The 27,583-nt window shown below is 37.9% G+C and overlaps 1 protein-coding gene across 1 annotated transcript in view; it reads right to left on the bottom strand.

Moving 5' to 3' along the window:
* Positions 1-27,583, bottom strand: part of USH2A (usherin) — a 513,845-nt gene that overhangs the window by 196,073 nt on the left and 290,189 nt on the right. The window contains exons 37-39 of the mRNA XM_063288775.1: positions 22,741-22,920; positions 5,858-6,008; positions 5,566-5,708 (exon numbers count right to left, since the gene is read on the bottom strand). Coding sequence (XP_063144845.1) covers positions 5,566-5,708; positions 5,858-6,008; positions 22,741-22,920 — 474 coding nt within the window. The remainder of the gene's footprint in view (positions 1-5,565; positions 5,709-5,857; positions 6,009-22,740; positions 22,921-27,583) is intronic.

The following is a 27,583-nucleotide window of genomic DNA, read 5'->3' on the forward strand; positions in this document are numbered from 1 at the left end:
TAAACAATGCACAGATCTGACCTTTAGGTTAACAGGTTTTATGCTTGCTCCACTCAGCACTCTAACAGATTCAATTATCATAAAGGTTCAGGAGCTTCCATGAATACTGAAAACGACGGACCATATGCCTGCATAGGTGTCGTGGAACAGCAAATACTCTGCAACTGCCCCCCCTTGAGAAATCCCTTAATTGTAAATAATTTCACCATGCGACACAATCAAGTCACCTTGAATGCAAAACCCCTCAGCCTGTGGAGGCAAAACGTTATTTAAGCTTTAGTGGGCTGCATTAAATTCTGCAATTTGAAGGGCTGTTAAGTTTTTCAATTGAAATTTCATTTAAAATGCAGGTGCTTTTTATTATATTGAGGCTTTACTGCTCTCTAGGTACAAGCAAGAACATGGTGCAAAAACACAAATCTGGCTCAATCACTGATCAGTAACAGCTGTAATTCCAGAACATTTAGCATTCTTATAAACCATCTTGTGAAATCTATAAATTGTTGCAAGAGATCAAGAAAATACTATGCCCACCTATTCTGCCCACAGCATTTTTGGTGCTTATGAGATTTTGTGTGAACATTAGATTTTATTGAAAATGTTTTTAAAAGATATACTTGGGTACAGTAATCATTTAAAACAGTTTTCAAGGCTTCCCCCCCCCCCCCCCCGTTTCATAGAATCAGATGTTCACATGTTCAAAGTGAACAGTGCCAGGGATTTTGAGTAACATTCTATAGCCAACTGGAACAGGGGACAAAAAAAAAGCCAGTCATGAAGTATTACATTAGTATCTACTTTTTCTCCTGCTAAATCAGTTTATGTCCTGCTTGTGACAGTAATTACCCCTATGCAAATTTCTATAAATCAGTTGCTGTGAGGATAGAAGATTCTAGGTAAGTGGCTCTTTAAGTTGCAAAATTATGTATTAGAATGTGGTTAAAATGTATCGGTGGTGTTCAAAATTATTCAGATAACTTTTACAAAGTACTTGAATCTTCATATTTTAATTAGGATAGGGTTGTTGTTGTTTTCATTTCCATAGTGCCAAAAAGGATATCTAGATTTAAATAATTTTGAAAAAGACTTTTAGGATGAAAGGAAAATATCTTGTTAAGATTTAAGGTACAGAAGGTGATAGTGACTTTTGGAAAGTCAACTTAAATCAATTCAGCTTTCAAGATTCATTTTCTACAGGGCTGGTCAACAGCACTTTACTAATTAGGCATCTACCTGGACAATTGGACTGCGGCTATCTGCAGAAAGAAAATAACCAAGCAGTGTGTTTTCTCTTATGATAAGAAAGATAAGGTTTTCATCCCTACTGCTAGCATTATAGGTATAACATTTGGGATAATGAGATGAACTTGTACAACAAACCCCTGCAGAGTTTAGACATAGCCCTTTTAACATTATCTGCTATAACTTATGAGAACAGAGGCTTAACTTCATTTTTTTACTTTGCCTCCCAAAAAACATTAAAAGAAAAGGATGCCTTTTCACATTTATTTTCTACAGCCCCTTTTTAAAATGGCAACACTTAAAAAAATAACTTAATTCAAACATGTCACACCCTTGGCCTAGGAATCATTTTCATACGGTATATGGAAGAGGAATAGGATTAGGCACTTATTACAGCAGATGCAGAAAAGCCAAGTCTTAGCACCAGCTGTGAGGCAGAATCTTGTTCCATTGCTCCCAACTGTTGTCTCTGAAGACTACAGCTGTGAACCAGAGACCCAGCCTGCTAGTGTCCTAACAGCCAGGAAACACGCTGAGACAAGGAACTGGTCTCTAATGTTTTATTGCTAGTACATAACAGGAATCCTAACAAACTGAAGAAGTGTGGGAAAAACCCAGCCATATAAACCCCAAAGGTTAAGGCAGTCCCGATCTGTGTCTCTTTGAATGGCTGCCCAATTCCTCAGTGCTACGCATGCGCTTGACAGTCTGGATGGGAGCCCCCTGCTCACCATCCTTATTCATGACAGCTAGACCGTGGGAACTCTGCCACAACCACCTTTGTGCAGAGAGTTACAGAGCAGCAAGATGGAGGAGTGTGTGATTATATGATTGGTATCTCAAATTCACTGTTTCTGGGAGTCAGGTCTGACAAGGCCAGCTGTGCTCAGGTTGTGCCTGGGAGCTTTCCCTATTTAAAGGACCCACCTGAGTGCTGTTTGGTGCTGGAATAGCTCTCTGTGACAGCCCAAACTTGAGGGCCCTGTATCTTGGATTAAACCAAGAAAGCCTGTTCAGAAATCTCTACCCTTGCCTGGAACAGATGAAGTGAACTATCCTGCTTGGTTGCTGGTAAGGATCCTATGTTATACGAAAGTGGATGGGAGAAGTTCACTCTTGCACTGATTTTGAACTACCTGTTACTGGACTCTAGTCTGAGTGGCCAGGACAAACAAGAGTTTGGGGGACTTTGAATTGGCCCTGCTGGAAAAAGAAGAGTTAAAGTTATATTTCGTGATTGTGTTAGATGAATAGATACTTTGGCAGTCTGTCTCTCTCTGTCTGTGAAGACACTATCAGCTAGCATGATCCTGCTTAGCTGGCGGGGTCACCACAATTATGTAAAACACAACTATTAACTATAATTGGAGTAGTTTGCTAATATAATAAAAAGCTCTGAATATGAAAAAAGGTATGCTCCCAGCAGCAGCAATCACTTTTTAAAGTAAGAATTCATGGGTGAAATGACATGAAAAAGATGGTTATAAAATTTTAATGGAATGATAAAAGGCAAAAGTCAGCCTCTCAGCTGAATTCTTAAAATCTCTATATATCACAATCAGCTCCTTAACTGTAAAATCAATGTGGAATAGAACGTGTTGTCAATGTGGCTGTCACTGGATGGAAGCCTGTGAGAGTCTGACAGTGATACAGCCTCGACTGCCAGGGCTGAAAATAAAATAATAAACTCCTGTTACTTAGTCGGAATTGTTTATAGGGCCAACTGTAGCAGATGAGGAGTGGAAAGGGAGGGGTGTATTGCTTAATGCCTTTGATTGATTCCTCAGGCTATTTCATTACAACATTAATACTGGAAGGTAGTTTCATTTTGCCAAATGAAATTATCTTTTATGGGAAGCTATTTTGCTTGTCTGCTTCAAAAGTTCAGACTCTATTTAAGAAAAGGAGGTATAAAATTATCATTAATCTTTTCTAATCATCTGACTAGAGACAAGTGTTTATTTACTTACTAGTACAGTATTATCTTCTGATGGCCAGGCACGATGGGAATCATAGAATTCCTTGATATATGCAGTGGGCAACAGAAATAGATTATTGCATTTTAAAGGTAATGAGAGTTGCATGCTTTCAGAGGTCAGGGAGAACATATCTGTAAGGGACCAGTGTTTAGTGAAATTTTCAGAGCAGAATCATAAATTTAATCAAACTTTGAAGCTAATAGAATATAAAATGAGTTCCAGACAATTGCCACTCCTGCAGTTAAAAAACTAAAACAACAATAACAATAATACTTAATATTTAAGGATTCCATCCAAGTATGGTTTTTGAAAGAGTCCTTGTTTGTTTTTTAAAGAGCTGTTTAACAGGCTGATATTCAGCTGATATTTTTCTCTTAATGGTATTATCAAAGAAAAAAATGTTGTCTACTTGGCGTTTTGTAACAAAGACATTAAAAATACAATGTACTGTAGGTTTGAAGGGAGTGGTTTACAAGACAGATACCACAAACAAAGGCAGAGTATTCTGTTGTCCCTGACAGATTTCACTGGATGGGTTTGCTTTTCTGTCTCCAATATCCATTATATTTATTACATTTCCAAAACACCCAACCAATTCAGTTCCTGAATTCCATTGTGGTGTGCATTTGGAGCAGTGGTTCTTAAATTGGGGGTAATTACCCGCTTGGGCATATCTTGGGGGTAATGGAGCAATTTATTCCAGAGAGCACCCGCCCTCTGGAATATTCTGCCCCTGGAGGTGAGACAGACACATTCACTCCCGGACTTCTGGAAGAACCTAAAACCTGGTTCTGCTGCCTCGCTTGGGGTGGGAGGGGCACCAGTTCATCTTGGGAGTAGCTAGTATTATAGATCTCTCCCCAGCAAACAAGATTTGCGCTGCTTGGATTTTATATTTATTTTATTTTTATAGAATTATTTATATTGTAATTTATGTGTTTTAATTCTGATTGTAAACTGCTCAGAGTCCCCTTTTTGGGAGAGATGGGCAGTGATAGAAATTTGAAATATAAATAAATAAATAAATTTGTAATTGCTTGTCTGTGAGTCAAGGATCCATTTTGGGACTGCTGCTGCCAAGACACTTGTGTTAAACAACAGAGTCTGGGTTTTGTTTTTTGGGGGGTTGGGGTAATGACATTATTTAAGACTGGGAAAGGGGTAATTGGGTTAAAGAGTTTAAGAGCCACTGGTTTAGAGAGCAAGAATGAGACTGAAATGTTCTCCTGTAGGTGGTATGTAGAAAATATAAAATAGCATAAACCCTAACACCAGTTTTGTCAATATGGATACAAATATTTCATGCTCCCAAGTCTGAGGACCAAGCAGTACATCTTTATTTACATTAAATTATTATAATTTTGATTTAATTGCTTACATCTCATAGATGGATACAAAACCTTTCTTGCATCAAGGGATATATCTAGGTGTTGCAGAATTAATCACAAGTGTAATGTGGATAGAATGGGATGTGAAAAGATAGGCAAAAATTGTCCATGAACAGAAAAACATTTTAAAAAACCATCTACTTTTTTGAAATAAATCGAACATTTCATCCCTCTCCCCACCTCCTATCCCCATTTGTCTTGGTAATGTTAATTTTTACACATTCAGCCAAAATCAGCAACAACTCAGAAATGAATTGGGGACCATAAAGAAAGGCTTAAAGTGGCCTCATTTGGGATTATGCATTAATTATAATCATGATATAAATTTATTACTGTTTTCTGTGTAGCTCTCAGGCTGCAAGCTGCTCTTGGAGAGAAGTTCATGAAATGGAGTCACTGTTCATTCCCTGGAAATATGGCACATATTGCATGCGGAAGGACAAATATTCAGTGATCCTTGGTTAGAAGGATCAAGTAATGGGAAGGAGGCCGACAGGGTTGATAAACATTTTAGGATTGCAGCATAATGAATGCACTGAAAAGTTGTGATATCCTTCCAGAATGCACACTTTTTTATCTATCTGTCTGAGGTTTTTCTCCCACTCTTCTAACGCATATGGATAATTCTCAACAGCTTAGAAAAATTAAAATGTTTAATAGGCAGGAAAAAAGTCAGTGTTAAAAACATGCAGTACAAAACAGAGAAATACCTAATAAAAATTGTAAAGGAGCCAGAGGATAGGTTCTTTTAACATTTATATCACCTGTAACAAGAATGCTTTTCTAAGATAGAGGGCCTTGACCAATTGTTGGAAACAATGTGCAGCTTTACACTGTCAAAAAGCTTAGTAATAGTTTCAATAATCTTAGTAAATGTCATTACATTGGCTGGAGATGAGTGTGGTTATGTCCTGCACTTAGCAAAAGTTCACTATTTAGTTCTGCAGGCTACTTACTATCCTCGGCTGTATCTATCAGAGTCCAGTTGCTGAATGTATCACCATATTCATTACAGGCAATAACCCTCAGTTCATAAGATGTGTATGGCTGCAGATCCTTGAGTATATGATGTAAATAAGTTGTTGGTTTAGAAAGCAACCTAAAGCAAAAATACATATTTTAAGATGAGAAATACAAGATCACAGGGAAATACTGCACAAAACAGAACTGCTGCATTTGAGATAAGCCACCTCACATCAGTTTGCATTTCTTCAGAATATAGACAGAGTTTAGTATTCATTTACTTACTCTGTAATATCTTCTGGGGAGTTCTTATGTCTTATTTGGAGTCGGTATCTGGGTAAGCCTGGAGCATTGTTGCGAACTGGTATAGACCAGAGAACCTGAAGACTGGTTGGAATAGCAGATGAAAGCCTAGGAGGCAACATGCCATCTGGAGCTGTTGGAAAACATGGAAGAATTAGAGCAGAGAAAGATGTGGGCAACATATGCCGGATGGAATCAAAATGCTCCATACACTGGAAAACTGATATTGAGGATCAACAGCAATCTAAGCATGATAAGTTTAATTTTACATCGTTTTGCACTACTGTACACACTGGGCTACACACTTCTAATATTACAATGACATTATCATAGTACATCCATACTAATAACAATGCATTGATATAATAAGATGTAATGCTCTCAAATTTGTTATGCTTTGTATCTCATCATCTGAAAGCAACGTACTTCAGCTCACCTGAGCATGATTGCTATCTGATATGGGGGAGTTTAGCAAATCGACTTCACAACCAGTGGCTAAGGATACCTGCTTTTTCTCACCTCAGCAGATACTAGCTGCACTATAAGTCATCTTGCATACCTCTAGTTCCAGTCATATGGTAAGCCAAACATGATCAGCAGAAGCACATGACATCATTTATTTATTATATTAACTGTATACAAACCACATTTTTATTTTCATTTCAGGGTAGATGTAGGTAGACCTCTGAAATCAGTGAAGTTCTAAAACAATGAAAATATAATAGCAATCACAATATAGGAACAGAAAAAGATTAATTAAGCTAAAATGTCAAATAAAGAGGTTTTAGCCTGGGGCAAAAAGAATTCATCACTGGTCTTTGTCTAAGAAGACATTCCAAAGATGAGGTGCAATTTCTATAGATGGAACATCCAGAAGAGCTTACTTGGACTACTTTAACAATTAATACTGACTTCTTTGAAATGGAGGACATGCTATTTTAGATACTGGGGAGCCAATCAGATTTGAAATGTAAGAAGTACAGTGGTACTTTTGACTGAGCTTGGTAGTTGGGATTTAGGAGTCATTTTCAGAATTCAGACTTCTAAAACACATCTAAATGCTAGTTCTGACATTTGAGAGAAGTTTGAGAGCAGTTATGAAATATGGGAAAGAGAGGCAATCAGAACAGAAATTTGGCATATTTAAGCAAATGCTGTACATGGAACACTTAATGTCCTGAGAAGTTATTGATCATTTAACCCTCAAACCCACTTTGCAGTGTCCACCATTCCTGTTTCATAAGCTATGGTTTAAGAAGGGTGAAATGAGCACTGGAGCCTCATGTTGCTTTTCCCTCCCTGTTCTCTCTTCAGAACAGGAGCTGGCCTCAGCATTAAATTTCTGCCCTGTCTTAATCCAGAGTTCCTATTAACGAATTTTGTAATAGTAAATTGCAGGTCTCTCAGAATACAAAAAAAGGGCAGCTCCTGTCACCAAAAGGTTACCTGCCTCTGGTTTATATGTCGGACAGTGTAGGTTATTCCTATTGCATTAAAGGTTATCTATAACCTACATATAACTTTTGAAAGGCAACCTTCCACTCACTCACCCCCCCACCCCCCAATTGCACTCCAAGGATCTAAAGGGAGTCTCTGTCAGGCAATAATTCTAAAGATGTTTTGGAAAACTGGTAGCAAAGCAATTGTTAAACTTATTAAGAACTTCCAAACAGCTGATCATGTGCAACCATTCATCAAACTTCTACTCATTAATCAAAAATAAACAGAATATTTCACATATTTTTATAAATGGGAACTTGGTGGGAATATCCCCCCTCCCCCCCTTCATCTCTTCAGTCTTAACCTTTGCTATAAGGACTGGTTTCATACACAAGCAATAATTATACAGTTGTAATCGAAATTATTCAACCCCCATTGCAAATCAGGTTGATTGTCTTAACGTACAGACATTCAGCTGTTTGCAATGAACAAATCAAACAAAAGCAATTGAAACAGCTCAACACAATGAATGCTTCAAGTGGTGTCCCCAAATCCAACTGAAAATGCAATTTATAATGACTTCTCCAGTCTCAAAATCATTCAACCCCATCATGGCAAGCATCTTCAGTACTTAGTAGAGCACCCTTTTGCTGTTATGACCTACTGCAAACGAGATGCATGGCCAGACATCAGCTTCTGGCAGTGTTCCTGAGGAACCTTAGCCCACTCCACATGAGCAATGGTCTCCAGTTCAGTAACATTCTTGGGTTTGCATGCTGCAACTGCCTTCTTCAAATACCACCAGAGATTTTCTATGGGATTCAAGTCAGGTGACTGTGATAGCCACTGAAGAATCTTCCAGGACTATTTCTGCATCCAAGCCTTAGTGGAATTTGAGGTATGCTTGGGATCATTGTCCTGTTGGAATGTCCAATGACACCCAAGCTTCAGCTTCTTTACAGATGGCATGAAGCTTTCTCCTAGGATTTCCTGATACTTCAATGAATCCATCTTGCCATCCACATGCTGCAGGTTTCCAGTGCCAGAGGATGCAAAGCAGCCCCAGAGCATCACCAAGCCAGCACCATGCTTAACTGTAGGCAGAGTGTTCTTTTCAGCGTATGCTTCATTCTTCTTCCTCCAGACATACTGCTGGGCCACTGAGCCGAAAAGTTCCAGTTTTGTTTCATCACTCCACAGAACAGAATCCCAAAACTTCTGTGGCTTATTTATATGATTTTGAGCATATTGGAGTTGACTTTTCATCTGCTTTTGGGTCAGTAGTGGTGTACTTCTTGGAGTTCTGGCATGGAAACCTTCTGTGTTTAGTACACGCCTTACTGTGCTCACTGAAACCTCAGTGCCTGTTGCCACCAAGTCTTGCTGCAGGTCTTTTGCAGTCACTTGAGGGTTTCTCTCCACCTGCCTTCTCAGAAACCTGGTTGCAGCCATTGACAGCTTCCTTTTTCTGCCCCGTCCAGGTAGTGTAACCACTGTTTCTTGAACTTTGAACTTGTGAACTATGCTTCCAACGGTGTCTCTAGGAACATTCAGTGCCTTTGCTATCTTTTTGTATCCTGCTCCTTGTTTGTGAAGGGTGATGGTATCTTCTCTTACCTGTTTGGACCATTCTTTTGACTTAGCCATACTGTATTTCTAACATGCAGTCAAACATGACTCTCAACAAACCCCTAGCCAGCCACAGGAATTTCATGTGTTCCAGCTCAAGCACACCTGGTGCAACTAATGAAGTCCTTGATTAGTTGCATCAGGTGTGCTTGAGACAACACCTGTTTTGCATATTGTATGTGTGCTGCTGTAACAGATTCTATTCAGAGGGCTGAATAATTTTGAGACTGGAGAAGTCAGTATAAGTTGCATTTTCAGTTGAATTTGGAGACACCACTTGAAGCATTTGTTGTGTTGAGCTACTTCAATTGCTTTTGTTTGATTTGTTCACTGCAAACAGCTGAAAGTCTGTTCATTTTGACAATCAACCTGATTTGCAATGGGGGTTGAATAATTTTGATTACAACTGTAAGGGAGCAATAATTTCTCTGTCACATTCTTAACAGAAGAGCCATGTACCTATCAGGATGATATACTGCCTCTAACAGTGCTACTTCAACTGTTCTTTTTGAGGTTTACTACAGCCCTCAAGGGGCAACCACTCCACCAGTAACTTACTGAATCAACACATCTTGTCCAGTAAATGCTCAATTAGCATGGCAAAATAGCATGCAGCAATTATATAGAAAAAGTACAATGGAGGAACAGAATTTGATTTCATTCCTACTTAACAGCATGAACAACTGACAGGCTATTGAACTAGTCAGTTTTGCTACTTTGGAGATTAAGCAAAGGTTAAGAGCTTAAACACCACCTCAGATTCCTTGGAGGAAAGGCTGACTTTAAACATAATAAATGAAGTATTAAGCAATCTCTAAAGCCAGGTTGCACAAGTGTCCATCCCAGGGATACATATGGACCCTGAGCCACACCTGGGCAACCCTGCTGTATACCAATACTTCCGCTCTTCATCTGACTTAATAAAGCTAATTATACTATAATTATACTATATTAAGCAATACATTTAGTTTTTCCTTCAGTCACTCAGTTCTTCGACAAAAATTGATCAGTGGAACAGAAAGAAATTAAGATTTTAGCAATTCTAATGTCTATCCAAGTTGAGAATTTAGAAGGCCTGACTTTTCAGAATCTGGGGCAGAAACCTTGTGCATTCAGCCATCTTTCTATTGCTGAATTTGGGTTGACATCTCTTTTTTTCTGACAGCTCCCCTTTCATAACAGCTGTACAGCAAAAAGGTACAAGCTGTACTCAATGAATAGAAATCATCCAAGAGCTGAGAATTTCATTCAGTTGGTAAACTTATCAAAACTGGGACATTTCTTTATAAATAAGGAAAAAAGAAACTAAGGTTTTTAAATAATGCAATAGAATGTATATGTGACCAATTCTTCCACTGCCATTTCAGATTCTTCATTCACTACATAATGTAAAGGCAAAAGTCATTGGAGAAGACCGATACCTAGAAAAATTGAAGGAAATTTAAAAAGGCCAATCTTTCTTTCTTTCTTTCTTTCTTTCTTTCTTTCTTTCTTTCTTTCTTCATTCATTCATTCATTCATTCATTCATTCATTCAATGTATATGGCTGCCTATTTCATGTATGACTTTTGGGTGACTCATGATAATAAAAAATGAAAATAAAAAACACATTATTGTAATAAAAAAGAAACAAACAATATTCAGCCAAGCAGTAACAGTTTTACACAAGGATCATCTTACCCAGTGTCCTAGCCCAATGCCCAGGAGAAGAGGCAGGTCTTAAATGTTCTACAAAAAGCTGGCAAAGTCAAGGTCTTCCTACCCTTGAGGGGTATACTGTTCCATTGGGCAGGCACTGTGACAGAGAAGGCATGCTTTCTGGGTCCCATCAGATTACATTGTTTAACTGAAAGGATCTGGGCCATGCTCACCCCATCTGATATCATAGGGCAGACAGAGATAAACATTTGGTCCCACAAGTAACCTGTGCCTGTGCCAAGAAGGGGTCTATAGCAGTTAGTGACAATCCTGGCAAAATAATATCCATCAGGTCATGAAGAGTCAAGAATGACTGAACAACTGAACAGAAACAATAATAAAACATCTTTGAAGCCAGATTGAACATCAACATGGTCAAATGGGGTTCTACCACTGGACAAGAGATTACAATCATGGTGAGAGGCAGACTATACAATATGCCAGCCTCCCAAGTAGAGCAGACAGGAAACATGACAAGGTGAGCTAATTCTACTTTATTGTAAGGCTACATTAACAGAATCTTGCAAGTCTGAAAGTACAAATCTCCTGCCGTCTCTTTTTACAGCCTGATAAGTTAGGGTGGATCCTTTCTAAGTTTATTTCTGTGCCCGTTACGCAGCTGCGGGCTCCTCCCCCTTTTATCTGATTGTTCCCTAGGCAGCATGTCTTCCCTCGCCTCTCAAGGTCATTCCCACATACCATTACACAATATCTCCTACTTTGGTCTTTAGTATAGCAGACTGTAGTACACCAGAGGACCTTACTGTGGCTAACTCATAAGCACTGAAATGTTCACAACAGTGGAAACAAATATGACATTGTGAATAAGAGCAAGAACTACTTGTGAGTAATTTTGTAAATACATTCCAAAACATAATTTTGGTGATGGTGTATCAAGCATGCAAAGTAATTGTAAGTTTATCTATACAAAATATGACTGGCAATCTTGTTATGTGTTCACTTCCTGTAGCTGGTGAATAGAATTGATAGTTTCTTTAGCTTTCTTTCCCAAGACCAGAACTTTCAGCATCCCAAATCACCACTTTTGTTGTCTGAGGCTGCAGATCAAACAAGAACTCCTATTTGCAAACATGTTTATATGTTTATCATCCTTACTGAAACTGATCTAATAAACTATGCACAGAACTTAAAAAATGCCAATAAGCAATTAGTTGACTGATTAATGATTATAAATACATGTCAGAGAAACACTTGATGGAATTTATGGCTGTCCAGGAAAGCCAATTAGATGTCATGCTGTTTAAACAGATACCTAGCCAATAAGCCATAGAATAATGAGCTTCCAGAACAAGAATTAAACAACAGCAACACAAAGGCATCTGTAAAAGACCTCATATGCCAAATCAAACTTATGAATGAGTAAATTTCTTACCGGAGCTCTCCATATTTAAAATTCTTCAAACATTTCTCAAAATCTAGTCCTCCATTTAAGGATTCATAGACTGAAGAATAATCCAAGTATAATTTTATGGGATTATTATTATACAACTGTATCTTTTCATAATGCTGAGGCTTACTATGGCATTAAAACTTGGGACCAATTGATTGGTTTGTTAATCTCTGCACCTGCCACCTTAAAACATAGCTGTTCACCCAGGCATTTGATTAAACTTGTGCTGTAGTGCCTTTTGATCTGCTTCACTATTGTCCTGAATATTAATGTTAGTTTACTTTTGATGTTTTTATTGAACTATTTTTTGTTTTTATGCAGCTATATCATCTCATTTATTTTGAAAAATATAGACTTATTGAAAGAAAAATAATTAGAGAAATACAGTCAAATCAATTTTTAAAAAATACATTAAAAGATAGAAATTGAACAAGGATGTATTTAACTCTGGGCTAACTGCTGTTTCCAGATCAGTAAGGTCATATCACAGTCCTCAGAGATCAATTTCAGAAAGGCTTTGAACAATTCTCTTTATGGGCTATTTTGATTTGGTCTTTCTGCAAAATATAAAACTTTATAATTATAATTTGCAGTCTTTATAGTAGACAGCACCTCCCACAAAATGGGAATTTATCTTTTCTCAGGTGTTCCCTGCATGCCCTTGTTAACGTACCAATCATTCACAAAACACTGTTTTCTAAAACTTTGTGCAAATGACCCAAAGTAGGAATAATCAATGCATGAAAGAAGAGCAAGTGTGATAGATTCATTTGCCCCACCCCTTGACCTCTAATGTTTCTAGGTTTTCTGCACAGAACGCATGTGCATCCTAGTTTGTGCATCAAAATACAGGATACAAATCTGGATATGTAACACTGGTACAGAGAAGCATATCAGCCCAGAAAGAATAAGGCCAGCAAGCAAAATTTGCTCCATCGTCCATACATGTTGATTGTCCCAGTACTTAATCATCTGCAGAAGACTCACTCTCATTGCACCCAGTGGGAACAGGTGACAATATGTAGACAATAGAAAGATAAGAAGAGATTTGTTGGATCAGACCAAAGGACAATCTAGTCCAGTATTCTGTGTCCCACAGTGGCCAACCAGGTGCATTTGAGAAAATCACAAGTATGGAAAGAAGGGTGATAATCCTCTTCCATTATCACTCCCCAGCTACAGGTATTTAAGATATACTGCAGGCAAGTCAGAAGATAGTCTATAGTAAATAACACAAATAGACATTGATAGCCTTATGCTGCATGATTCTCTGAATGGATGGCAGGGAATTCTATAGTAGTAGAAAGGACATTCATTCATGCAGCTATACAAAGTAGAACAAATTTTGAATCTGCTTGAAATAACTGCTTATATAATTGTTTTCCATTGTAAGACTATTTGGTTTACTCAAAATAGTTTGTTCAACAGACCATCCCTTGCTTCTATAGATGCAATTGGAGAATCTGGTTTAGCTGCTACCTGTAAAATATTTTAAGTTTATTTTTTGTGGACCTGATATACACTGTTGGATGATGTAGAGAAAATCCATCATGGAAACCCATAAATTAAAATGGCAGTTTTAAAGAAATATCCTTCAAAATACACATTCTAGATCTCACAAATTAAGGAAGCTTTCAAATATGTGAGAAGTTTTTCATGTATCTTTCAAATGTACAATTTTGTGTTCCTTTATCATTCTTGTTAGTATTAATCGATAAGTATTCCAGCATCCATGTGTTTGAATGAGACAAATCCAATAAACAAGCAATAGTTAGTTAGTGTAATGTTCAAGCTGTACTATATCTTATCTTACTTGCTTTGTTCACAATCTATTCAAAGTATCTGTTATTTGAAGTAATCTATAATCTCATGTGTGTAGACTACTGAATGTATATCAAATTCAGATAAAACCCATTTTTATTATTTTGGCTTCTTTCTCCCCCTCCCTTAACAAAAATCTAATTTACTTGTTGTTCCCTTAGGTACATAGTACACAGTTCATAATTCATTTGATGTAAAATGTCAGTTTAGATTTTTGCACTTCTCTGATATATGGGATAAAACATGTACATTTCAATTTTCTTCTAGGAGACTCTGCCAGCTACTCCCCCACCCCCACCCCAATGCAACTGAACTGCTCAAAGAGTTTTGTGTTAAATTAAACATCAAAATTCAGAAACTGTGAGGAATGATATTTACAAGACATACAATACAAATATATGAATCTGTGAAAAAGATAATCATTTTTCCTACCAGAAAGTGATCTCTCCCAAAGAGCATATTTGATCCTTGAGTTAGTTCTCAATTATAACTTAATACATCACAATTGCCATGGGCTTTCTCCACATTCATATACAAAGAAATATTATCATACATACAGTACGCACATAAATAACTACTGATCACACAATTCCTTTTTGGGATAAGCAGTGTTAGAAAAGAAGTAAGAAATTAAAGGCATGAAATAAGAAAAAGAAAAGGAAATACATCTACAAATACCTCTCCACACATTTCTATCCATCCTTGCTTCTACCAGAACCATATACCACCTTCTTTAAACTTCTCAGCGCTCTCTTTCAGAATATCTTATCAACCCATTCAACTTTCTTGGTCTCAACCCATTCACTCTTCCTTCCATTATTTGTTTTGTGATTCCAACCTCATCCATTCTCTCTATATGACCATTATACCTAATTCATACTAGTCATCCACTGGGGTATTAAATGTTTGTTCATTCAGCACCCATTTTTTCTTGACACTATCACTTTTTGTTTTCTCTCACGATTCTTAAGTGCTTCATTCTCATTCTATTCATCTTAGTTTTGTTTCATGTGTATTTCTGAAATACCCAGCCGTCAGAAATTCATGGAAGTTGGGAGAGGAAGGAGGATATGGGTTCCTTATCAATGTTTGGCAGTGTTTTTTGGTTCAGTCAGCTCAGTGCACTCCTTGATTTTCTGAAGCCATGGATCTCCTAGATGAATCCCCTAGTCTTAGTTCAGAGGCTGACCACTGGTATACTGTTTCTTTCTCTGTTCTGAACCAGTTGATTAGGGAAAGTTCAGTACCTCTTCCAGGTCATGTAATACAGTTCAGCAGGGGCTGCTCCAAGGACACTGGAAGGCTGTGCTTCTGAAGTCTAAAAACCCCCAACATTCTGCAGGACTTAGTTCAGTTCCTGGAAGGTCTAGCAGCCTCCTTGGAGCTGTAAGTACAAAAGTCCAGCTCAGTGGAAGAACCCAGTAAGCCTCTGCCCACTTCCATTTCTGCATTGGTTATGCTCAAGCACAATCTGTAAGAAAACTTGATCTTGAATGGCTCAAAGAGTTTCCCTGAAATAACAACAACAACAACAACAACAACAATATGGTGTTGATGGGGGGAGAGATCGTGTCCACAGTCCCTCACATGTGGGGTGACTCAGGGTTTGATGCTCTCCCCTCTCTTGTTTAACATCTGGGTGAGATCATTTGCTGGTTTGGGATTCGGTATCATCAGTATGCTGATGACTCCCAGCTTTACATCTCAGCTGTACAGGTGAAGCTATCAATGTGTTGACCCAATGTCTGGAGGCTATTTGGGTCTGGATAGGGTGGAACAGACTTTGTCTCAATCCTGACAAGACTGAGTAGCTGTGGCTGTTTGGCCCCCAGAAGTTGGGGATGTTACCATTGTTGGTCTTGGATGGGGCTGCACTTCCCCATTCAAGACTGGTGTGCAACTTGGGGGTCCTTCTGGACTCACAGCTACTGCTTGAAGTGTAGGTGGTAGCTATGGCCAGGAGGGCCTTTGCACAGGTTCTCCTGGTGTGCCAGTTGCACCTTTTCCTTGATTTGGAGGTCCTTCAGACAGTTACTCATGCCCTGGTCACCTTATAGCTGGATTATTGCAATTTGCTTTATGTGGGGCTGTCCTTGAAGACCCCCCAGAAGCTACAGTTGGTTCAAAATGCAGCAGCATGAACAGCAACAGGCACCTTTTGGTATGCCCGTGCATCACCACTGCTACGAAAGCTGCATTAGTTGCCATTCAACTTCTGAGTGCAATTCAAGGTGCTGGCTATTACTTATAAAGCTCTGTATGGCATAGGGCCTGGATATCTGAGGGACTGCATGTCTTCAATTATTTGAAAATAATTATTTGAGTCCCTCTTTGGGGGAGATGGGCAGTAATTAAATTTGAATAATAAATAAATAAAATTTCTGCCTGCCTGATACATTCTGGCAGAGTTAGTGTGCTCCAGGTCCCCTTGATTAAATGTTGTCATCTTATGGGACCAAGGAAGTATGCCTTCTCTGTCTCAGTCCCAACCCTCTGGAACAGCATTCTCTCAGAGATAAGGATAGTGTCCTCTCTCCCAGGTTTACAGAAAACTCTTAAAACCTGGCTTTGGTACCAGGCTTGTGGTTAGTGTCTTATTGTATTTTTTTTTATGTGGGGGTTGTTTTGTTTGATTTGTGTCACATTTTAGATAGTCTTAGTCTGGGCTGTCTGTGTGGTTTTATATTTTATCTGTTTTTATGGATTTTTTTTGTTTCTGTATGCCGCCCAGAGTCCATTGGAGTTTAGCAACTATTACAAATTTAAATAAATAAATAAAAATAAAATAAACACATTTTCCATCACTGACATTCTTGAAATACTTTATCTCCTGGAGCTCCTTAAACCTCATCCCAGAGTCTGTGACCCAAGCATTTATAATTTGTCTTTTTTTTTTTGAGAATTCATGATAGTCTCTTCTATTTTTAACTCAGAAAAAGTACTCTGTAAAAGAGGTTGGACTGAAAGATACTGTCCCAAAGTCACTCAGTGAGTTCTGTGGTCTACTGGGGACCTGGACCTGGGTCACCATGCTATATGGGCTCATCAGTTCTCCAAAGAAAAGTATCAAGGATTAATGTGGTCAATACAAAAGCATTGTTCAGTATGAACTGTAATGCATGAATTTATTAAATGGATATCCAATGAAGACTCTTTGACTTTTAGTACTAAGACTTGCAGATCCTTTGCATTTTCGGCTATCAGAGTAGTGTCATCAGCATAGTGCAGGTTACTGATGTCCCTTCCTCCAATTTTAAAACCACACACATCTTCTTCCAAGCCAGATTCCCTTAATATATATTCCACATGTAAGTTGAATAAATAAGGGAGGAGTATGCAGCCTTGTCACACTCCTTTGCCAACCTGGAGCCAGTCTGTTTCATCATGTCCTGTCTTTGCTGTGGCTTCCTGACCTGTATATAAGTTTCTCATGAGGACAATGAGATATTCTGGGATTCCCATTTTTTCTGACCACTTTCCACAACTTGATATGATCAACACAATCAAAGGCTTTTCTATAATCAATGAAACACATATTGACTTCTTTTTGGTATAGTTTGGCTTTCTCAATTATCCAGCAGGCATCGGCAATAATGTCTCGTGTTCCTTGGTCTTTTCTAAAGCCAGCTTGAACATCTGGCATTTCTTTTTCTATGCAGGGTTCTAATCTGTATTGTTTGATCTTAAGCATTTTTTTTGAAATTAAGGATATTGCACAATAGTTTGCACGCTCTGTTATTTTACACTCATTGGAATGTAGACTGACCTATTTCAATCAGTTGATCACTGCGTCATTCTCCAGATTTGCCGGCATAATACTAATTACATTTTTTAAAACATATAACTAGAGTCTTAGTTAGTAATATAATATTATCTGAAGCTTGTTGTCCTTTGATTAAACAAGATTCTGAAGGACTGAAAGTAATGCCACCTGTAGTTTAAGTGTTAGGGTTACTTTGATAATTTTGATATCAACATTTAACAAGGAAATCTTGTGACTGCCTGCATAATCATCAGAACTTTTACCAGCCTTGAAAAGTCTGGTAACTGCTAGGCACGTTAAAGAAAGTCGGAAAAAACATTTTTAAAAAGCACCAGTGTAAATAATAAAATAAATAAAATAAATACATGTCTTATACCAGTCAATATAATGACGGGACTGGGAGCTTTTTTTTAATTATTATTTTGGATCAGTGGAACCAATTATTACACCACTAAACATATTTAGAAGAGGAACTCTTTTCTTCATATCCTTTTTTGTCTTTCTCTCAGAAGAGCAACAGCTAAAAAAGCTTTCCATGGAGCACCTGCGTATGTTTCAAATATTATGATTTACAGGTTAGGGTAAATTGCTATTTTTGAAATGCTAACTGCTATTTGCGTTTATTTTAAATGTTCTGTATCTGAATACCAGTGCGTGTGCAGCTGAACATCAATTAATATGTTGCTTTCATATTTTTAAGCAACTCCTACTGAAACATTTTCAGACAAGATTAATGGAATGAATTTATTCATTGGGGGAGGTGGAAGGAGACAGGAAAAAGATCTTTCTCTGCTGTATAAAAATTGTCACTAATCATTTTAAACTATGCCCTTTTATGCTTCTTTGGTTTCTTTTAGCTTTCTATGCAGTTCTTTGATGTAACAAAGACAGTTCCAGACAAGATTTCAGTTCATCTGGAAAAAAAAAAGTCTTGAGGCAAAATGCTGTGTATTTAAAATTTATATACTTCATAAATGCCTTTGTTCTGAACTTGAACATCATGCAAAACTTCTCAGGTTTCTTTTACCTAGCAACTCTAGGATCATTTCCTTTCCTGGTTTTAACTTACTAACACAATGCTGAGTTTAACTGGTGGTTCTTTCATTTACCTGCATGAACCCTGAGGTTGACTTTTCTGATCGACTGCCAATTCATACAGCTTTGACTGATAAAATCGCTAAAACAGCCAATTAGATTAAAGCAAATTAAGGGACAGCTGATGTCTACCGTTACTTAAGCTAAATCCCAAATTCCAACTACATAAAATATTAATCTACTAGATTTTGTTAAGAGTTGAAATCCTTATCCTCTTAGCAACTTTACATCTGTCTCTGTTAAATTTCATTTTGTCATTTTCATCCCATTTCTCTAGCCTCTCAGAATTATTCTGAATTGTATTTTTTATTTCTACAGAATTACCTATCCTATACAATTGTGGATAACCTGCAAAACTCTATAGCAATTTTGTTCATCACTAATAAAAATGGTGAAAAGAAGAGGGCCCAATCCTTCTTTTAAATTAAATTAAATTAAATTAAAAGATTATAATAAGACTAAAACAATAATAAAATAAGTATGGAGTACTGTTGATGTACCTTTTAAAAGAGGGGAATGAATATATCTATCTATATGCTGTATTATTGTTAAATAAAGTTTTAACTGTAAAAAAAATAAATGCAAATAAATATTAAACCCATTTAACCATTTTATCATTAAGTGGAGTGTCTGAAGGTGCAGTTTTAAAAATGAACAATATTTCTGCACTTTAATCATAAAAGCTGTAATATTATTCCAGATATTTTGTTTTTTTCTTGTTTCTCCAACCCTCTCAGATAACCAGAAACTGTTTCCAAGGGTTTGCTTTAAGCTGCCCATTCATCAACTGTTCCATGCTAGACAACCTGTTGTTATTATTGTTGTTGCTGTTAAAGGCCACATTCCTTTCCAAATAATCTGTATGCCCAGGGGGAGGGGGGTTTGTGAAGGCCTTGTCAGGACCAGGCCTGCCTCTGGCTGGATTTAGTTTCACTTTCCAAGTCAGAGGAGAAATTAGAAATTTACCAGGCTGGAATCGGAGAAACGAAACTCCAGCCCGACTCAGCAGAGCGGGAAGAATCCACGACGCTGATTGGGCAAGATCTGGAGGGGGATTTGAATACGCCAATCACCACGCACCAGAGATGTGCTGAAAAGCACGCAAAGAAAAAAGCAGCCCAATTGGCTGCAGGAGACTCCAAGCATGCCAAGGAACGGGATAAAAGGCAGCAGTGCAGACAGCGTGCTGCTGGAGACAACCGGTCCTCTAGACCTGCAGCTCTAGAAGAAGATTCCCTACTGACATCAGAAGTAGCATCTGTGACTGAAGAAGAAGCAGCGCCAGACTTGAATTCTGAAGAAGGGATCTTCATGCCCACTGCATTTGAGGAACCAGTGTTGCCCGAGCCTGGCAGCCAGCACCTTGCCTCCGGCTTCAAGAGCTCGCGTTGCTCTCACAAGTGCAACTGAGCCGAGGGTTTTTCATGCCACTGCCCGTCAGCAGTTTACTGCAACTGTTTTTCGCAAACCCCTGCAAATTTTGGGGGTTGTAGCTTGCCTTGCTCAGGATTCGTGGAACACACAGTGCTTCCAGCCGAACCGAGCCTAGTTCTGAGTTCCAAGCCCTGTTCCAAGCCTTCTGCCCAGCGAATCCAGTCTAGTCCAGGGATTCCAGCCAAGTTAAACCGAATCCCGAGTTCCAAGCCTTGTTCCAGGTCTCCTGTCCAGCGAATCCAGTCCAGCCTGGGGTCTCCAGCCAAGTCAAGTCGAGTTCTGAGTTCCAAGCCTTGCATTGAGTCTCTTGCCCACAGAATCCAGCCCAGCCGGGGCTCCCAGCTGAGTCTAGCCCAGTGCTAAGTTCCAAGTCTTGCTCCAACTTGTCTTCTTCAGAGATCCAGTCCATGCCGGTGATTCCAGCCAAGTCCAGCCTTGCTCTGAGTTTGAGTTCTGTGCCCAAGATTCTGTGTATTTCAGTTTGCTGATCGTAGCCTTGCATCCAGATCCACTGAGCCAGCCATCTCGTGTCGTGTTGTTCCAGGTTTATTCCAGTTCGGGATCTGCTGTCTCCAGTCCTTGTGTTCCATTTGGATCCAGTCTCCCTCCCAGATAATACCTAGTGCTGCCTTGCTACATTGTCTAGCCTTGATTACTCCAGTCTCCTTACTCCAAGGACTTATTGATTGTAAATAGTTCTTAATAAAGTGTTTTACTGAGAATCGGTTTGGTGCATGGTCTGAATAGGACAGGCTTGAAGGAAGAGGTCTCAGTTGATCACCATCAGTACTACCCCATGGTCTAAACTGCAAGTTGCAAGTTGCCCACTTTGATCTAGATGAATGTTGGCCACAAATTTAGAACTTTCAAGTTACAATTTTGGATATGTCTTAAGTGGATTGTCTAGCATAGGTTATTAAATTTATTAGAGATTAAGGTAAAAGAAAAATAAGAACAAATTGTTCCTCCAGAATATTTCAAGGAGACAGTGAACAATGCTGGCTTAGTCCTGGCCTAGAGCTGGTATAGGGAAAGACTAATCTTAAGTGTAAATATTCATTTGATAGAAATACTGAAGGACTTCACTGAGTTTTTGTACTCAATATTGCAGTTATAAACAAGGGTGCCAGCTAGAACTGGTGACACACAAGACCATCCAAAAAGATGTGTGGATGGCTGAACATGCTATCAAGTTAGTAGAGAAACTCCAGCATTAATGTATGTTTGCTCTCCAGGGCACCAAATATCAACTTTTGCTAGAGTTATACCTTGATACTAGGCAGTGAAATAGCTAAAGGATAGACAGGTAAGCAATACTTCTCTTTCAGGAGAATTAAGTCATGCCAACAAACTAATCAAAACTTGGGCTCAACTAATTTTAGCAAGCTATTCTGATAAATTCCTCATAACAACTGTTTATAATAAAGTGCTACAGTTTACTATTTAATTCAAAATGTGCATTTAGGTCTTGGTTGCTAATGCAGTCAAATAAAATTATTATAATAAAACATAATGGCAAGGTAAATACAGATTATCGAATGTCTTATATATCAGGGCTTTTCTCATATGTGCTGGTTCATTTATTATTCATTTCAGTTCAAATCACAGTCCACTGGACAATGGGATGGAAGATCTTTAATAACTTTCAATGCTAATTTAATTCTACTTAAATACACATAGTCTACTGAATGCCACATGCTTTTCAGCATGATTTTATGTGTAAATCAGGATAATATGCTTTCAGGTCATTAAGTAAAAGGAAGCATGAACTAAAACCTATTTAGTCAATGAGGTATTGCTTTTAAAGTACCACAAGGTCATAAAAAAGATCATTTCAAAGCAATACATTTCCTAACTGTAATCAACAACAAATGATGAAAGAAACTACAGTATATCATAATTCCCAGAATAAAATGGCATAATCATATGACTACACTATCTTGGATACTCTGCCTCTTCCTTTGGCAACCACTATTTTTGGCTCACTGAATTAAAATGTTTTCATCTCCACTACTGTACACTGATATAGATATCAGACAGCTTTTTTGATACAAATAAACCAGTGAAAAAAGTAAGAATCTAACCTAGTAATTAAGCAATGCTTTTTTTATTTACAACTCAAAACAGTTTACATATGTGTATCACAATCCTATACATTAAAACAGTATTATCTCAAGACCAGGATAAAAGAATCTATGTGAATTCAACTAATGAAGTCTTGTATGGAATCCTATTAGAAGTTGATTCTCTTTGCTTCGTGTTCTGAACTACTGTACAATAAGATAACATCCAACCATGACTATTTTAGAGGATGCCTCCTTATATCAGGAATAAGAAGCTGGCTTCCATAACACATTAATGCATGCTAATCGCGTTATCTGTGAAAATTTACACCAACACAACGGTCAATGAAAGTACCACTACAGATATGTTTCTCTCTGTTCTACCTCCAGGCAGTGGAGTGTCCTCTAGAGGCAAGTGACAGCACAACCCTACTCCACATACCTTCAAATAGCAATTGTAAAATTTCATTAAAAGAGGGCATATACAATAAGACTATTCCATTATACTTACCACCAGCAGGTAGGGCAATTTTTACAGGATCACTGATCACATAACCTCGGCTATTAGAAGCATTCACTTCCACTGTGTAGTTTGAAAATGGGATTAGTCCTCCAATGGGCACCCAGACATTTGCTTCTTTGCCGATATGTAAAATTTGTGTGCTATTCAAAATACTGTAATTGCCATTAGCTGAAAGAGAAAGGGGGGGGAAAAAAACCTTGAAATCTTCAAGTGCTGTAAAATATGTATGGTATTTTTGTAGTAAAAGGATGACTTAAACAGGAAACTAAAAATAATACTAAAAAGTTATAGCTTGAACATTTCTGAAGATAATAGATTTAGACAAGTAAACACCGTAAAGACAGCACGTTGTAAGTTCAAAAATCATATGATTAGGGTGTTTTCGGCACCAAGTTCAATAACAATCTTGTTGACAAGCTTAAGGGTCCAAGGAGACCAGAGTTCATCAACTACACATCTGGAATTTTGAAAAAGTGTTATGGATGCTTTCACAAAATAGCTGCCATGGATGTGAGGGAGGGCATCACCAGTTACAAAGCAAAAATTTATCAGAATGATATTTGACACCTCCTTTACTCTCCCTCAGCCCACTTCCTGCTTAACCACCCCTTTTCTCTTTCTGCTATGCTGTTTACTTTTGGCATTTTTTTCTAAGCAAGTGAAATAGTTAATTGAAGCCACCCACATTTTTTTTATTTTTAAGCAAATGATAGATCCCATTTGGCATTTTTGGAAAGAAAGGGTGCTGAAGGATGGTGATAGACAGAGGGAGGGAGAAAGGGAGGGGAAAAAGTCAGGTGGGTCAAAGAGCTTGGCCAGCACTGGCACAATGTGGAGACCTTGAATTTTTTTTGTTTGGATTAAATTTCTCAGATACTCAGATGTAACCAGAAGTATAACCCTTTATTTTACTTCTTTTTCGAACAAGTACTCAGGCATGAGTAACATTAGCTTGTCACCTTGATTAAGAATAAGATGGTGGCTTAGGAACTGAAAGAAACAGAATAGATACTAGATGGATCAGAGTCTAATTACTTATGAGCTTCCATTACTGAGTAAATTAAAGGGAATGTCTTCAAAAAGTTGCTAAGGCATTCAAATGCCTACCTGAGTGCCAAATCAAAATAAATCAGGAACTGAGATATCCTAAATTTTCCTTTCATCCCACTAAATTTAACTATTGATATCCTTGTCCTGCCCTGTTTTGAACAGAGCCTTATGATCCTTGCTTAACCTCCACTTTCATACAGTTCTTCAAGCTCCTGCTTTTGTTTGGAAAGTTCCATTTCTTTTATAGTGAGATGGGCAGTGTATAAATTTAATAAAAAATAAAATAAAGAAATAAAATAAATGTATAAATGTACACATAGAAAACACTTTATATTCCCTGGTGAAGTGCTGAAGAGTGAAAAACAGATTCCATACATGACATGGCAAAAACTGAACTCCCTTCCCCTGATGCTGGTGGCTTTCAGGGCTTGTTCCCTGAGATGTTTATAGGAAGGCTAATGGTCATGGTGGTTTAACAATAGGAAAATTAAAGAACTGGGGGAGACCGCTACCAAAGGATGTTCAAAAGATTGAAACCCAGATCCTAGAAGAGACTGAGAGAATTTGACATGGTTAGTCTTGAGAAGAGAACAAATTCTGGTTGATTTACAAACAAACAAACAAACAAACAAACCCCAAAGACAAAAAGCTTCTTGGGGGGAGTGTCTTGTTTTTGTAATTTTTAATGCATTTCTTTTTTGTATTTTGTAGTTTTTCTATTTCTGTCTGTAAAACTTGTTAAGATAAACTATTTAATTTTTAAAAACCCTTTTAACATGAAAAGTTGGACAGTAGAACCAATATTCTAGAGATGGGGGGGAGGAGTGTCTCCTGCTAGAGACCTGAAAGCCATCTGTCAGAGATGCTACAATATGGATTTCTGAACTAAGGATGGGCTTGAAATCATGCCCTCCTTCCAAGTCTAGGATTATGTAATTCTTGAACCAAATGCAACTATTTAGCCATCTTTTAATTCAATTTTTATAGAGATTCCTATGATTCTAAGGGCATATCACACTTAACATTTAAGTTATTCCTATCATGTCCTCATGGTGGCTTGACTCAAAGCTGGCTTAAGAAAACCCTTTCTGTACTGAGACGCTGAGCTGCTTCTTCTGTTGGCTCCAATAGGTAGACCAGATCAGGATGCATACAAGTTTAATAAATCATCATCTCCTCCACCACCACCACCATAATCTCTATAGGAAGGCTAAAATTATCTTTACTGAGGCTGCTTTAAAAAAAAAAAAAACAAGTCCAGGGTTTTACTCTTTTATAATTCTTCCTGTCACCTGAAGTAGAAGGGTTTACGCCTAGTTCCCAGATATCCCATAGATTTGTTTGAGCAATCTGGGCACTTGGGGGAATGGCGGGGGGGAACCTTGATAAACAATAAAACAATAAAAACCTGCACTTAAAAAAAGCATAGGGAAAAGACTACCTATTAACAAAAGAAAAATTATAATAATAAAAAAAGTCTGATGGATTTCAAACTGGCAACTGAGTATCAAAATTAATTAACAAAAGAAATAATAATAATAATAATAATAATAATAATAATAATAATAATAATAATTCTGATGGATTTCAAACTGGCAACTGGGTATCAAAATTATTTCACTGACTCAGCTGAAGGGTTCATCTTTCCTCTGCAGTAGCCAATGAATTGCTGAGATAACTTGCAACCAACTGAAATGGACAGGAGCACTTGAGAACATGTAACACAGAAAAGTCTACTTTAGAAGCAGAACAGAGAAACATGTCATGAGGTTGCTTTGAAGATGAGTGACACAGTGACATCATCCATCTCTCCATCAACCCTGGAGAAACAGTTGCTTGCTTGTTTAGGTTACAGGGCAACCCAGCAGTGTGGATAACCCCTAGAATGCTCAATAAGCCCATATTCCTGCATTGTATGATCACTAAAAGAGACTCTCTCAAGTATTCATAAGCATTTGATGTTGTTGCCTCTTACATTCATAATTAAAGCCGAACAATTCTAAAATAACCTGTGCCCACCGTATGTTTCATAATCAGTCTCAGAACAAACAGTGACTCAAATCACAGACTGATCTACCATTAAGTACCTAAGCCCAACTTCTGTTGAAGTGCAGTGAATGCATTTTCTGTGTCAGCTTTGGATAGCTCTCTGCATGATGTGCACACATGCATCTTTGCACACGGATGTGAAGCAAGACATGAGAATGTGCTAAAACATCTAAAATTGTTACTTTAGGTGCTGAGTCCTATATCTAGCAAGAAAGTATTAGCATAACAGTTTCAGCCATTTCTTTCCTTAAAACAAGTTTTATTTTGCTTTACATGTTCAGTTTATAAAACCCATGTCCAGCCACATAACAAATATTAGTTTTTATATTTTAAAATGCTACTGAGAAAAAAGCTTCAAGCTAAGCAACACTTTGTTCTGTTTCCTTGATAACAACATTAATACACAGTAATTATATAATTAGTTGTAACATTAAGTTCTAGTTATAGCAGCATGATTACTTGGCAATTATGAGAAGTATATAATTACTCAATAATTATGAGAAGTATGTAATTACATAACCATTTTATTCAGCTCCCCCCCCCCCTGAACTTGCATATTTATAATGAGTTTGGCGATGCAGAAGTTCAAATTGCTCACTAAGTCAAATTCAAACAAAGAAGATGGTGGCAGATCCCTTAACAAGAATTCTAGGCAGAACAAAGGTTTCTCATCCAAACAGCTTACAGTCCTGGCAACTAAAGTATTAGGGGAATTTCTTTCCCCCTTTAAAAATGCAAGTCCTCAAATTACTCATGCTGGGAGTGACACAGTATGCTGTTTTGCCACTTTTCACTGCATAAACTTGACTTTCAGTGGGCTGGAAAATGCAGCCGCATTGGTTCAGCCTGAAAGAAAGTTTGACACTGATAAGCATTTCATATAAGTATAAGTGGGTAGTGCATTCATTTTTCCATTTTTCATAAGTCTCCTTTCCATCTGACCCACAGTCCTAAAAGCTGCACTTTGGCATCAAGATCATGCTCTTGCCTATAAAAGCAGTAATTTAAGGAACTGGTAAATTTCAAGGGCACATGCCACCTTCCTGCACAATGGTTTATGCCAAGGCAGTATATAGTTTATTTGTCTTATCTTTTCCTTCCCTGACAGATGTTTTAACCAGAATCAACAGTTTATCAACTCAATTCAACGAAGACATTTTGAACTAGCCAGCTAGCCAACATCTTCAGGGACCGGACTAACAGGGAGGCAACATAAACTTATAACTAGGTTATCTTTACTCACACAAACACCTCAATTCTATAGAAAGCAAAATGTTCATTCTTACAGCTTCCTCACCCTGGCAACCTCATGAATGAAGTAGGATGGTGTTTGGTATCTGCCAAGCTCCATCTTTTCAAAGGAGATATGAACATTAAAAAGGAAGAAATGATTTACCACCTCAGTTTAAAGTTTTCTGACCAAATTAGAATGAGAGATGGGGGCATGATGGGGATTTATTTAAGATATGGAGAGCTGTCCATGGTCTCTGTGCCAAAAGCTGAGCCAGTTACTCCAGCACAAATCTTAAGCATGAAAAGGTTAGAGCCCTGTGGTGATTCTCCTTGATCTTTTCCACCTTTCCTTAATTATGACATCATTGTAACCCTTCAATCAAAAGCTGCAGCCCACCTGACTGAGGTTATTCTTTCAAGCTGAAGTCCAAAATATCTTATCCTTTGGGATGGCTACTCCCTCTGACAACCTAGGCCAACCTCCCATTGTGCTCACTAA

Source organism: Candoia aspera, chromosome 1 (assembly GCF_035149785.1).
Source record: "Candoia aspera isolate rCanAsp1 chromosome 1, rCanAsp1.hap2, whole genome shotgun sequence".
NCBI classification, from domain to species: domain Eukaryota; kingdom Metazoa; phylum Chordata; class Lepidosauria; order Squamata; family Boidae; genus Candoia; species Candoia aspera.